Source organism: Triticum urartu, chromosome 2 (genome assembly GCF_003073215.2).
Source record: "Triticum urartu cultivar G1812 chromosome 2, Tu2.1, whole genome shotgun sequence".
Taxonomy (NCBI): Eukaryota; Viridiplantae; Streptophyta; class Magnoliopsida; order Poales; family Poaceae; genus Triticum; species Triticum urartu.
The window spans coordinates 591,184,906-591,199,493 of NC_053023.1; the positions used below are offsets into that span (position 1 = coordinate 591,184,906).

Below are 14,588 nucleotides of genomic sequence, written 5' to 3' on the forward strand. Positions count from 1 at the left end.
GAGAGTGCTCGATGAGGTAGGTGACGCCGTAGCGGAGAAGCACCATGAGAAAGAAGGTTTTCCACTTGTGATAGTTGTGATCTGGTGGGTTGAGGAGAAACTTGATGTGGTTAGTGATGTGGTCGATGGAGGGGCTAGGGGTAGGGGTTGGCGGCATGGGCGAGGGAGTGGTGCCGGCGGTGAACAGCGGCGCAAACTGGGTGCTAGAGGCGGCGGAGGAGCCGCTGAAGAGGGACGGAGTAGTGCCGAAGGAGAACGGTGGGGAGGTGGCGGCAGAGGTGGCCGCGGAGGAGTCGGCGGCGGGCGCCGTGGAGGAGGAGGAGGAGAGAGAGCTCGGCGAGGTGGCGGAGCTGGAGGAGCCACGACGGAGGTGAAGGGTGAAGGGCCGGCCATGGGTGCTCATGGTGTCTAATACCAAGTTGGAGTGATTAACTCTCGATTGATTGACTAATTAACAACGGTTACAGGTTACAACATATACAAAAGAGAGCCCATAAGAATCGGCACGCAGGCCAGGGCGTGCTGTTGCAGATCCTACAAACTAGGATATACACAGGTGTACACTGCTATACATAGAATTAGTCTAACACAAACTAATTCAGATAAACTGTTAAAAAAAGAACTACTACTCCTAATTCAATAGAATATCGAGCTCTTGGCTGTTTGCAGGTTCAGAGAGAGAGAGAGCGCGCGACGACTGTGCACAGCAGGGACGGATGGCCGCCGGCGACCAGTGTAGCACCACCTGCCAGTAAAACAAACTCCGGCACGTGCCAATGTCGTTTACTCGTCGATCTAATCCTTAAAAAAAACACCATCTCGACCAAGTTAACATAGACGCACAGTGAAACAGTCACTCGGATGGGATACGAACTGCACCACAGCACATGCATCCATGTCTGAATGTATGCGCCAGCCGATGGAACCAGATCTGGATGACCCGAGCCACTATGCACACAGTCGAAAAACTTATGGCCGGCATGGGGACGAAGATCGATCGGAATCTTCGATCTACGGCAGCTTTTCATCTCTGCATTACAACACCACGGCGATCGCCTGCTGCCAGGCAGAGACGGCGAGGCGAGGATGCGCGCTGTCGGTCGCACGGATCATCGGCCTGATCTCTTTCTTTCTTACTGGCTCACAGGAGCCAGCCAGGCCGGCTTTGCATAACTGCCACTGGGGCAGGCCTGACTGTGCGAGTTGAATGCTCGCTTCAGGCTTTACGTCTGGTAGCTAGATCGGCAGCTTGTGATTTACCCTGTCCCAGTAAAAAGCTCTGCATTCGCGGCTTTGCAGCTAAGTTTACTGACCACTTGGCATAGCTGCTCGCGATGAGTGACTGCCGTATCCAGGAATTCATTCAAGACAGTAAGTGGTGCAGAAAATGACTTGTCACATTCAGACGTTCAGAAATTCGAGAAATTGGAGCGGTGCAAACTGTCGAACACATTCTTTCCTTGTTTTGAAGCAGGTGCATTCTTGAATTGATTCATGTGTTAGTGATCGTAGCTGGTTTATTCCTTTTCTCATACGAAATTCAAGGCACCTACAGTACTGCCGAATGGCTGATTGATCGCATATATTCCTCCAATAAATGGCCCGTTTCGTGTTCTTCCTTCTCGGACATTGGTGGGAAAAAAACGCACGTCTTTCTCCTCCATAGCCTGAAGAAGAAGAGAGATTTCCTCTCGTGGCCGCACGATCGTAAGGCATATCAGGCATCCACAATTCCGCACAAAGATAACGTACGACGAACTGCATGAATTCATGGTCGATCGGCGACTGCACTGCGCGCATGATTTGCCGTGCATGCATGGTAGATGGCGGGGCGCTCATTGAAATTTCCTTCTACCCCACGCCACCCCACCGCGCCATGAATTTCACATGTGCCCTTGTAACGAGTGCATCCGCTAGCTACTGGCACAGCCACAGCAGTACCACCTCATATGGATGGCGCCATGAATGAGTGAATGGGAGCCGACCGGGCGGTAGCTGCCTACGCACGTACTGTACAACATACACGGCGGGCGCTGTGGCTTTGCCGACTATGGTATATTTAGGCGGGAATGCATGTGTACCTCTATCGGCAACGTACGCGTTCAACATCAGCGAGCGTCGATGGCCGTTGAGCCGTAATAGTGGCCAGCGGCACAGTACATGCTGTCTATCACGACGGAATTATGACCATATCAAGCTTTTCTTTTTCTTTTTCTTTGCTGGTGGGAGTTACCAGTTGGTTGGTATTCATGGCGAGGGAGGCCTATTGATTAACCTCTGCCGGCCGGCCGGCCTCTCCGACGCACGCTAGCTTGCAGGTAGGACGACTGGCGGTTAGTCAGGGGCCCGGCCAGGCGCGCCCAAGGATGAAAAATGGATGCAATGTACTCCCGTGGCGTTCTGAGTTCTACTTCTCCTACAGAGGTGTGGAGTCCATGGACGGAGACGGGGAGACGCGCGCGACGACTCGTGACTTGTGGTTCTGCTTCTGTATCGATGGAAGAAAGTGGCAGAGGCTACACTGGCAAGAAAGCCATCATGGACTGATCGAGTAGCTCTGCAGCTGGTGGCAGAGGTAGACATTCTCGAGTTAATTTTCACTGCTACGTTACGACGTGTAGTGTACTAGTGTGGTCACGACCGAGAAGAAGATCCTTCATTTCAAATTTTTACTGTTAGTCTGGTGATTTTCCTCATCTTGGGATTAAATGGCCATTAACTCCGGTTTTAATTACGGAGTAATGGGAGTACATGTCGATCGTTTTCTCGCCGGCAGTGCTGGGATCAAGCTGTCCGTGCTCCATGTCCTGGTTTATTAGTAACACTGGAGCACGCATAGATCGTCGGCCGGGCAAACTATTTAGAGCCCGATCGAGTCTCCCCAAACAGAATCCAATGTCACTCCATCTCATGGACATCATCTCTTCTCATCCACGGACCGTAGATGCAAATGTTCTAGGGTGATCGAGCCAGAACGAGGGGGCAGGGTCCCTCCTCGGCAAGGGAGAAGAAGGGCGACCCCTTCTTCATGCGGCGCTCCATCTCCTCTAGTTTAGGTGCCTGAAGTGTGGGTTGTGTTGTAAGATGTGCTTCCAGCATTCTTGTATCTTTCGATATATTGATGTTTTTTTATTTTGTAAGTGAAGTTGGTCCTTGTACTCATTTTTTGTAATCCTGATCAGTTGATGGCTTTGTTAATTTAAAATCAGGCTCGTCTTTTTTTGCGCATACAAAGTCGGGCTCGTCTCGAGCCTCATTTCTTAAAAAAAAAACGGGTGCAAATGTTTTTCTAGCTAGATACATGGCAAGCCGCAACACTCTTGAAGTAGCTAGAGAAACGAGAGAGAAGAAACAAGCGGGCCTACAGGCCTCTAACGTGTGTCGTCCGGATTTCTGAAAGGCTATGAGTATTAGACGTAAACTTCTTTTGGTGAATCGCACAGCCCTCTAGGGGTGGCGTGATTTATATATATATTGGTGGTACATAGGTACAAAGTACAAATCCTAACCATACACGGTTAGGTATACAGAAGCTATACGTAATACAATTACATAGTCTAACACCCTCCCTCAATCTTAACTGTAGCCTGAAGTACAAAGCAAGTTAAGATTGCGCCTACAACTTTCAAACTGAGGTTGTGGAAGTGGCTTCGTGAAGATGTCAGCAAGTTGATCTTTGGAGGAGATGAACTTGATATGAAGAAGCTTCTGTGCAACACGTTCCCTCACAAAATGATAATCAACTTCAATGTGCTTGGTACGAGCATGAAATACCGGGTTAGATGAAAGGTATGTCGCACCAATATTATCACACCAAAGAACTGGTGGCTGCCCTTGAGAGACTCCCAACTCTTTTAACAGAGACTGTACCCAAATGAGCTCAGCCGTGGCATTGGCAACCGCCTTGTACTCTGCTTCAGTGCTACTCCGAGATACTGTGGCCTGCTTGCGTGCACTCCAGGAGATCAAGTTGCGATCAAAGAAGACAGCATAGCCCCCCGTTGATCGACGGTCATCCAGGCTCCCAGCCCAATCTGCGTCAGAGAACGCAGGGAGAGCACTCGAGGAGGTAGACCGAAGATGCAAGCCATAGGTGACAATATGAGAGAGATAACGCAGTATACGCTTCACAGCTGACCAGTGTGAAGTCCGAGGAGCATGAAGATACTGGCACACACGGTTAACCGCATAGGAGATATCCGGTCGTGTGATAGTCAAGTACTGCAGACCACCAACAACACTGCGGTACTCTGTAGCATCATCTGAAGGAAGCAAGGCACCATCCAAGGTTGATAACCGATCTGTCGCAGACATAGGGGTAGTAGCATGCTTGCAATGCAACATACCAGCACGTCGAAGTAGGTCCAAGGAGTACTTATGCTGAGTGAGAGTCAGACCAGTAGGAGACCGTGAAACCTCCAGACCAAGAAAGTAATGGAGAGCACCCAGATCCTTGACAGCAAAATGACCACCCAGAGCAGACAACAGACGATCAGCAGCGGCCTCTGAGGAGCTGATAAGAATAATGTCATCAACATAGACCAGCAGATACATAGTAACCTCGGGACGATGTAGCAGAAACAGAGATGTGTCAGCAGTAGATGGAACAAAGCCAAGACATCGAAGTACTGAGCCAAGTCGCGCATGCCATGCACGTGGAGCCTGTTTAAGTCCATAGAGTGCCTTAACAAGACGGCACAGATGATGTGGACGAGCAGGATCAACAAAACCTGGAGGTTGCCGCATATACACCTCTTCATCTAAGATCCCATGAAGAAAAGTGTTCTGAACATCAAGCTGACGCAGAGACCACCCTTTGGTAACAGCCAAGGACAGAAGCAGACGAATAGTGGTAGGTTTGACAGCTGGACTGAACGTATCCTCATAATCAAGACCGTACCTTTGCTTAAAGCCTTTCGCCACAAGCCGCGCCTTGTAGCGCTCGATAGACCCATCCGCATGCTTCTTGACCTTGAACACCCACTTGGAGTCAATAATGTTGACACCAGACACGGGAGGAACAAGGCGCCAAGTATCATTCCGCTGAAGAGCCTGAAACTCCTGTTCCATGGCAGTACGCCAGTGAGGAATTCGAAGAGCCGCCTGAAAATGTCGAGGCTCAGCACGGGGGTCAGCATCCGTCTGCGCCACACACGCCGCAATCCATGCAACCGTGCCATCTCTGCGCTCTTTTGGGCGAAAAATACCACTCTGACTGCGTGTATGAGCACGCCGAGTAGCCGTAGGTGGCAGAGGTGGTGGCGGAGGTGGTGTCGGAGATGCAGTCGAAGAAGATGGTGACAACGACATAGACGAATCACCAGTCTCAGGAGCGTCATGTGGAGCAGAGGACCACGCAGGGGTCGACGGAGAGGTGGCCGAACCAGGCGAGCGAGGTAACACCTGGCCAGGCATACGGTCTGGCGAGGCTGACCCGCCTGGGGTGGAAGCAGCAGCAGCTGGCTCAGCCAGCTCGAGCGGACCAAGACGCGCCTCACGCGGAGCCGAAGCAGCAGCCGACTCAGCCGGCTCGGGTGCAAGGCCAGGACGCGCCTCGCGCGGAGCCGAAGCAGCAACCGGCTCAGCCGGCTCGGGTGCCAGGCCAGGGAGCGGCCCACACAAAGCAGCGGCAGCTGGCCGGGCCTGCGCCAGCGGGCCAGCGGACGAGGGGCCAGGGGGAGGCGAAGGGGTGCTGATGCATGTGCCATGCACAGGAGAAACATTCCCTGGACACCCTCCATCGAGTTCCCGAGCGACCACAGGCGACGAATCATCAAGGAGCTCAAGGCGCGCTCCTCGCCCAATACCTGCACCATGGTTAGGTAGCAACGAGGGAGTATATGCAGCATCTACAAATTGGACATGCAAAGGTAAAGTAGAGTTCTCAGGTGTAGTGGGAGTGGTGGAGGTGACCGGAAGTGCAGAAAAAGGAAAAACATTCTCATCAAACACCACATCACGAGAGATGTAGACGCGGTTAGAGGGAACATGAAGACACTTGTACCCTTTATGAAGAGAACTATAACCAAGAAACACGCACTGTTTAGACCGAAACTCCAACTTGCGTTGGTTATATGGACGAAGATGAGGCCAACACGCACACCCAAAGACCTTGAGAAAAGTATAATCAGGAGTTTCATTCAGCAAGAGTTCAAGTGGTGTTTTCATCTGACGGAGTCGTGTAGGAAGTCTATTAATAAGAAAGCATGCAGTGGAAAACGCATCACTCCAAAACCGGAAAGGAACCGAGGCATGGGCAAGCAAAGCAAGACTAGTCTCAACTATATGGCGATACTTACGCTCGGCTACACCATTTTGCTGATGTGTATGAGGACAAGACACACGATGTGTGATTCCAAGCTTATTAAAGAATGCGTTGAGGTTGTGATACTCACCCCCCCAATCTGATTGCACATGAATGATTTTGTGATTGAGCAGACGCTCAACATGCGCTTGGAATTGCAAGAAAACATTAAACACATCATATTTGCGTTTAAGAAGATAAAGCCAAGTGAACTGACTGTAAGCATCAATAAAACTGACATAGTAATTATGGCCACTAACAGAGATTTGAGCATGGCCCCATACATCTGAAAACACAAGTTCAAGCGGTTTATGGACTACACGACTCGACTCAGAAAAAGGAAGCTGATGACTCTTGCCTTGCTGACAGGCATCACAAACTGCATCAACATGTTTATTGGACACAACTGGAAGCTCATGACGATGAAGTACGTGGCGAACGATAGGAGTGGCAGGATGACCAAGGCGTGCATGCCAATGTGATGGAGACACACGAACACCACTGAAGGCACTGGGAGCTGGTGGCACATCAAGCGCATAAAGACCATTATTGCGTAGTCGACCTCTAAGAAGTACGTCCCTCATGTCCCGATCCTTGACAAAGAAATGAAAAGGATGAAATTCAGCAAGAACATTATTATCACGAGTAAGTTTAGGAACTGAAAGCAAACTACGTGAAACAGAGGGAACACGAAGGACATTAAGAAGACGTAATTGTTTGGATCGATGTGTAAGAAGTGATGCCTGACCAATATGTGAGATGTGCATACCTTCCCCATTAGCGGTGCGAACCTGATCGTGTCCACGGTACGGCTCCTGTGTAGAGAGCTTTCCCATCTCACTCGTCAGGTGATTGGTAGCCCCCGTATCCATGTACCAAGATGCATCAACTGGGTAAGAAGGAGTATGCCCCTGCTCATGAGTCGCCAGGGAAGCCTGCTTCTCATTGCCCTTGCCATTGTTCCCAAGCCCCAAGAAATCCTGCTTGAAGCGACGATGGCAACGAGAGGCAAGGTGACCATCAAGCCCACATAGCTGGCAGGGAATCTGAGCACCACATGAAGGGCAACAGGCACGGACTCGACCTCCTGTCAAGGTAGTGGTGTTCCGCAAATTAGGCGCGGTCGGCGGAGGCTTGCCACCCGTTGGTGGCTTGGAGGGCTTGCCCTTCCCACGTGTTGCAGCGTTGGCGGAAGGAAAAGTCGACGTAGACCGGCGAGCCTGGATGCGCTGCTCCGTAGCAAGAAGACGTGCGTACAACTCTCGTGGCTGGATGGGAGTGTCACGACCATTGATATTCTCCACCAAATTATCATAGTCGTCGCTCAGTCCGTTGAGGACATAGGAAGTGAACTCCTCCGGACCAAGCGCCTTGCCAATGGAGGCAAGTGTGTCAGCCATACCCTTCACCTTATTGAACTAGTCGGTGATGGTGAGATCATGAAGCTTCACCTCCCCAAGCGCAGTGTGAATGGCATGAGCCCGCGCCTGAGACTGCGAAGCAAAACTGGTGTGAAGAGCCGTACACGCGTCCCGAGACGTAGAGGCGAAGATGACCAGTGATGAGACCCCCTCCGTAAGAGAGGACTGGATGGCGGAGAGGATGGCCTGATCCTGAGCCACCCACGCATGATGCCCCGGATGGTATGGCGGCGGGCACGGCAGAGTGCCATCAACAAACCCCTCCAAGTAACGACTGCGGAGAAGTGGTAAGACCTGAGCACGCCATGACAGATAGTTATCCGTCGTCAACTTCACCGGGATGAGATGCGCAAAGTAGAACGGTGCATGAGATACACCATAATCCGAAGGCGGCGGCGGCGCATAAAAAACCGGGGGTGAAGGACCACTCGGCACGACGGACGAAGCCACCAGCTCTGTCGATGCACCGCCGTAGGGCGCGCCATAAGGAGACGCAGGCACCGAGGTTGGCGGGTAGGCATAGGCCAACGGAGCAGCGTGGCCATAGGACTGCTGCAGCGGAGAGGGAGCCGGCCATTGACTAGCCGGCGCGGCGCCGTAAGAGCCGGCCACCGGCGGCTGTTGTAGGGACGAAGTGCCCTGATGAGGATGCGCTGCTCTGTAGGGCACAGACGGGACGCCCTGGTGATGCAGGTCCGAGTGCAGAGGCGGGACGCCACCCGAGCCGGATTGCTGATGGAGATACGGGGCGGCGCCCTGGTGATGCGTATACGGAGCGCCGTCGTAGGAGCCTGCTGGCGGGACTCCATACAGATGCGGGATAGCGCCCTGGTGACTGGCGGCTGGAGCGGCACCGTACGATGCAGACGGGACGGCGGCGCCGTAGGAGCCTGCCGGCGGCTGAGCGGCGGAGTCGCTGAAGACCGGAGACGGTGGCACGACGGAGCCCTGTGCGGTGGCAGCCATGGAGGCGCCAGCCAGGGAAAGCAGCGGCGGAGAAGCCAAAAACGGAGAGGCCGGGACGGCCGGAGTGGCGGCAGCGAGGCCGGCAGCTGGAACGACGGTCGGCGCGGGAGGAATCGCAGCTGCGGCGGCCGGCACCGAGGCCATAGATGCGATCGTGGCAGTAGCGGAAGCAACGATCGTAACTAAGCTGATACCATATTAGACCTAAACTTCTTTTGGTGAATCGCACAGCCCTCTAGGGGTGGCGTGACTTATATATATATTGGTGGTACATAGGTACAAAGTACAAATCCTAACCATACACGGTTAGGTATACAGAAGCTATACGTAATACAGTTACATAGTCTAACAATGAGGATGAGGCCTTCTCTTCCGGGAGAGCTCCATTTCGCCGTTGTGCCTGCTTGATCTCAAACCGACCAGATGAGCATGAGCCGCTCTGTCTGTAGCCTCGCAATAATAGGCGGCGGCAGGGCCGACACGTGATTCGAGGCAGGTGCCGACACTCGAGAGTGAGAGCCAAGTGGCCGGCGTTGCACGCCAAGGTGCCCCATTTAGCGCCCAACCATAGTGTGTCTCCCGGTCCATGCACCGACCCGCTTTCGACTCCTCATCATAATATATATATCATGTTTGCTTCAAAGTAAAAAAAACAAGAACGTCAAGAAATTTCACTATGACATTTGAATGAATAGTTGTTGTGCATAGTGTCTGCCATGGATGTTGTCGGCAGGAGCAAGGGTACCTGGGTGGCGGCTGGATCCGACGGAGTGCGGTGGTTGCGTAAGCCAAGACGGGCAGAGAAGGGCAGGATTTGTGAAAATACCGGGGCTTCAGGTGGGCTTTTGGGGTGGGTCTGGAGAGTTGAAGTCCGTCAAGGTGGATGTCCGGACTCCCCGGAGCTCCCCTGATTTAGGGTCGGTCTATGGGATTCCGGACATCCGGACCAGTTAGTCCTGATTTGATGATCCATTTTGAATGGCTAAAAGTGTCCAGAGACGACCAAATCCAGACATTTGCAGGTGTTTTCGTGATGCGCGTTGGAGATACCCTAACATGCATGGGTTTAATTGGGGAGCACTCATACTTAGTAGTACACGCCATTTTCTTGCCGGCAGTACTGAGATTAAGCTGTTCGTGCTCCATATCCCCATTTAGAAGTAATAACAAGTGCACTGGAGCACACATAGACCGTCATCAGACAATTAAACTAGCAAGAGCCCGATCGAGTCTCTCCAAACAGATAGAATCCGATGTCACTCTCATCACAAGAACATCATCTTATGATCCGTGCATGGGTGCAAATGTTTTTCTAGCTAGACTACAGTAGACGAGATACTCATGACTCATGAGTTGGAGAAACGAGAAAAGAAAAGAAAAACAACGAGGGGTTGACACCCCGGCCGGGCCTGCGCCGTCTGAATTTTCTGAAAGACTGCGACGAGGAGGCCTTCCATTCCGGCGCCGTGCCGGCTCTCAAGTCGATCAGATGAGCCGATCTGTCTGTAGCCTCCGGGCAATAATAGGCAGCCAGCGCCCCCATGGCGCGCAAGGCCGGCACGTGATCCGAGGCAGGAGAGCCGACGGCGGAGAGCGGGAGCCAAGTGGCCGGCGTCGCACGCCAAGGCGCCGCATTTAGCGCCCCCAACCACCGCGCCATCCATCGACCCGCTTTCGCCTCATTTAACGCGATCCGTTTCAGGTGGTCCTAGTTAGCCAGCCAAGCTAGCTGTCTCCCGCCCGCTAACCCACTTACCCTACCCACTGCCGTCCGTCCGGCCTCCTTAACTCGGCGCTCTGAGTGAGGTTGCGGTTGCGAGACAGCTAGTGAGAGTTCAGCCTGGCCTCTGGCCGCTATAAGAGGAGGCAGAGGCCGCTCGCCACCTTTCGTGTCCACGACGTGCGCGCCTTGCCAAGTCGCAGCCACCCACTGGAGCTCGCCAGTCCCATAGTCACTACTCGCGCGACACGAGTCGTCGTGCCCAGGTCCTCTCTGGCGAGTTAGCCATGGACGCTTGCTCTCCGGTCCTCGTCGTCGGGGCGCTGCTCCTCGTCCTCCTCGGGGCCTCGGCGCCGACGGTGTCCGCGGCGCGGGCCTTCTTCGTCTTCGGCGACTCCCTCGTCGACAACGGCAACAACAACTACCTCATGACGACGGCGCGCGCGGACGCGCCGCCCTACGGCATCGACTTCCCCACGCACATGCCCACGGGGAGGTTCTCCAACGGCCTCAACATCCCCGACATCATCAGTACGTCTCCAGCGTGCCTCCTCTCACATCTAGCTCAGCTAATCAAAGCATGCCTCTCTCTCTTTCGTTAATCTGTCGAGAGATCGAGCAGTTCTTGACATTGCCACATGCTTGATCAGGCGAGTACCTCGGGGCAGAGCCTGCGCTGCCGTACCTGAGCCCCTACATGCGCGGCGAGAACCTGCTCGTCGGCGCCAACTTCGCGTCCGCCGGCGTCGGCATCCTCAACGACACAGGCGTGCAATTCGTAAGCTCCCACGCACGCACGCACGCTTGAATCATGTACTAGCACGGTATCTATAATAATGCAACCAACGGAGATGACAATGCTGTGTGCGTGCGTGCAGGTGAACATCATCAGGATCGCGCAGCAGCTGCAGAACTTCCAGGACTACCAGCGGAGGCTGGCGGCGTACATCGGCGAGGACGCGGCGAGGGAGCGCGTGAGCCAGTCGCTGGTGCTCATCACCCTCGGCGGCAACGACTTCGTCAACAACTACTACCTGGTGCCCTTCTCCGCCAGGTCCCAGCAGTTCGAGATCCACGACTACGTCCCCTTCATCATCTCCGAGTACAAGAAAGTCCTCGCGGTAACTATGCTTCACTTACTTACCACTAATTAATTCCAAGAAAAAACATACTACATAATTTCTGCTCCAAAACATGCTTGCATTTGTAAGACATGATTAGCATTCAAGGTGAAAAAATGTCGGGACGTTAGTTGTCTTGTATTTTGTCAGTATGGTGCACAATAGTGGTAGGCCTAAAAGTTTCCAAAATTAGACAGGGAAACGAAATGCTTTGCTTCATGGTAGCTAGAACAGTAGTGGAAAGAGATGAGTCTGTAGGCTGCCCGCCTGCCTGCCTGATATGATGGTGGCCTGCCTGCCTGATATGATGGCGAGGGAGATGGGCGGTAGCACCGGTGAACATTTGTTCGTAGTGGAGTCATTTTTGGGTAGTACGTTCAGCAAGCGATAAACTGACACGCGGCCTGTAGTGTTCTGCACGCCGAATTCAGAAGCACACTATTTCTGGCAAGAGTTAGCCCATGAAGCGAGAGACGATTTTTATTCATGGTCGATGGCTAGTTTCAGTAACTGTTGGGACATCTTCACTGTGGAGGCTGAACCCAAACATAGTGTACAGTTAAGCTTGCACTTGAGCACACCAGTACTGCTAGTAAAGAACACTCACGAACATAGTTCATTTTCACTGTCATTAGTACTCATACTTCATAATGCACAGCTAGAGATTAGGCATCATCAAATTAATAAGAGCTACGGGAACACTTAAACAACACTGTTAAACAGCGATAGGAAATGTTCCACCCACAGTATCTCCAAAGTACCGCAATATTTACATTACTACGTAGAGCTACAGAGTACTCCTACATTGAAAGGAAATGAAGGCTGGTTCGTAGTACCAGATCTCTTTGCATTGGTGCACCTCGACATTTATGATTCGTTCATAGGCTCCAGTGACAACAGGCCTAAACATTTGGCACTGCCCTGCCGAGTTTGCCAACCAAGAAAACTCAGTTCTTACCGTAGGGAGGGAGGGCTGGGGTAGTATGTCTCGTCATCGTGGGATCGTCTGGATGCGATGCATGCATGTTGGACGTTGCCACCAACCTCTCTGCCCAGGCAATCAATATAGGTATAGGCCAAGCAGTGGGCAGCAGCCCAGTACACGGTACACACGCGCGCACCACGTAGTACAAAAGCACTCTCGTCTGCCACGCATGCACACACTCTCTTCTCTCTCCGCAGTAAAAGAGCAGCAGGCTCGCGTTTTAGTACTGTCCACTGTTGCACGTAGTACTTGTACCCTTGTCACGATGCATTTACCCATCCACATGCAACAACTGTGGCGCTCCACAGACCGTGCATGCACCTTCGTACGTCTTCGTGTGCATCCATGCATGCATGCTTCGTTGCAGCTACGTGTAGGGCGTGGGTAGAGGCTTGGGTTGGGGTTGGGGGGCCATGCATTGCATGCAATGCAAGATGCAACGGCGCGAGCTGCTTGTCCTCCCTCCGGTCCTCATGTTAGAATTCTCTGGAGTTAAACTTCACAAAGTTTGACCTTATTTATATGAAAAGATATCAACATCTGCCATGCTAAACACATCTATTAGCATTGATTTTAGATTGTGAATGTTGGTACTTTTTCTATAAAGTTGGTCAAATTTTACGAAGCTTGACTTCAGTTAAATCTTATATGCGAACTAAAAAGGACCGGAGGGAGTATTGTCTAAGTCTAAGTTGTCTTACACCGAAAGCTGACTGACTGACTGTGTGTGGACATGGAATGGGGTGCAGCGGCTGTACGAGCTGGGCGCCCGGCGCGTGATCGTGACGGGGACGGGGATGATCGGGTGCGTGCCGGCAGAGCTGGCCCTCCACAGCCTCGACGGGTCCTGCGCGCCGGACCTCACGCGGGCCGCCGACCTCTTCAACCCGCAGCTGGAGCGGATGCTGACGGAGCTCAACGGCGAGGTGGGCCACGACGACGTCTTCATCGCCGCCAACACCAACAGGGTCAGCTTCGACTTCATGTTCAACCCGCAGCAGTACGGTATGGTCTCCAACTCTCGATCAAACAAAATTGTTTCACGTACGCATTTGGTCTCGAGCTAGCAGGTCGGTGAAAGAAAGAAAGAAAGAAAAATTAACGATGCATGCATGCGCAGGGTTCGCGACGGCCAAGATCGCGTGCTGCGGGCAGGGCCCGTACAACGGGATCGGGCTGTGCACGCCGGCGTCCAACGTGTGCGCCAACCGGGACGTGTACGCCTACTGGGACGCCTTCCACCCCACGGAGCGGGCCAACCGGATCATCGTCGCCAACTTCATGCACGGCACCACCGACCACATCAGCCCCATGAACCTCAGCACCATCCTCGCCATGGACAACACCAGGAACTAGCACGTCTACCTCTACGCTACGTACGTAGCTAGCCAGTAGGACTAGTCCATCTGTGTGTGCCCTGCCGACCTACATATATATAGCTACATATATATGGTGCTTAATTTGTTATTGGTCTCTCCCTATGTGCCTGGACCGGAGCGGGTGGTCAAAAGTTTTTGATAGGTCCGTCCTTGGTTTAGTTGAGACTTGAGAGTAATTTGGGTGTTAATTAAGAGAGATTGCTTATTTTCTGTTTGCTGCTCCAGATTGTTTAGCAGAGCTAGTGCCTAGGAAATTGTAAGACAATGGTTTCTACCAGATTGATCCAAGAATTCGTTGTAGCTTGTGAACCTTCTGTGTTTTCCAATAGGGATTTACTACTATGTTACCATGTTTTACTGCGAATGTTTTGCTAGATCATTCATCGGGTTTAACCGAAGAAGTTTGACCAGAATCACTGATTAAAATCGCTGAACATAAATACTCCAGTGTAGATCTCAGCTGTCTCGACATGGGGACCGAATAAACAGGGGAGGGCAGAGGATACATGATTCAGAATTCAGAGCAGTGCGCACTTCACCGGAAATAAATAAATAACAGGACCTGAAATTCTCACCTGATCATTCCATGCCTTCCGAGTTCCAATTACCAATCAGACGAGGAGGAGCTTTTTTTTTCCTCCGATTTTCAGACATATTGCTCAGAAGCTGCAGAACAGCACACCCGGTATGCA

The 14,588-nt window shown here is 52.4% G+C and overlaps 1 protein-coding gene across 1 annotated transcript; it reads left to right on the forward strand.

Moving 5' to 3' along the window:
- The first annotated feature begins 10,524 nt into the window (after positions 1-10,524).
- Positions 10,525-14,205, forward strand: LOC125538985 (GDSL esterase/lipase LTL1-like). The gene is made up of 5 exons (XM_048702321.1): positions 10,525-10,942; positions 11,062-11,189; positions 11,290-11,532; positions 13,267-13,522; positions 13,638-14,205. Exons 1-5 carry the CDS (start codon positions 10,699-10,701, stop codon positions 13,871-13,873), a joined length of 1,107 nt encoding a protein of 368 aa, XP_048558278.1. The 5' UTR covers positions 10,525-10,698; the 3' UTR covers positions 13,874-14,205.
- Positions 14,206-14,588: the final 383 nt, after the last annotated feature.

Excerpts from the sequence above, each read along its gene's own strand:
- LOC125538985 (XM_048702321.1), top strand. The coding sequence starts at position 10,699 with ATGGACGCTTGCTCTCCGGTCCTCGTCGTCGGGGCGCTGCTCCTCGTC. Across the intron at positions 10,943-11,061 it reads CAACATCCCCGACATCATCA|GCGAGTACCTCGGGGCAGAG; the intron begins GTACGTCTCCAG and ends ATGCTTGATCAG. Across the intron at positions 11,190-11,289 it reads ACGACACAGGCGTGCAATTC|GTGAACATCATCAGGATCGC; the intron begins GTAAGCTCCCAC and ends GCGTGCGTGCAG.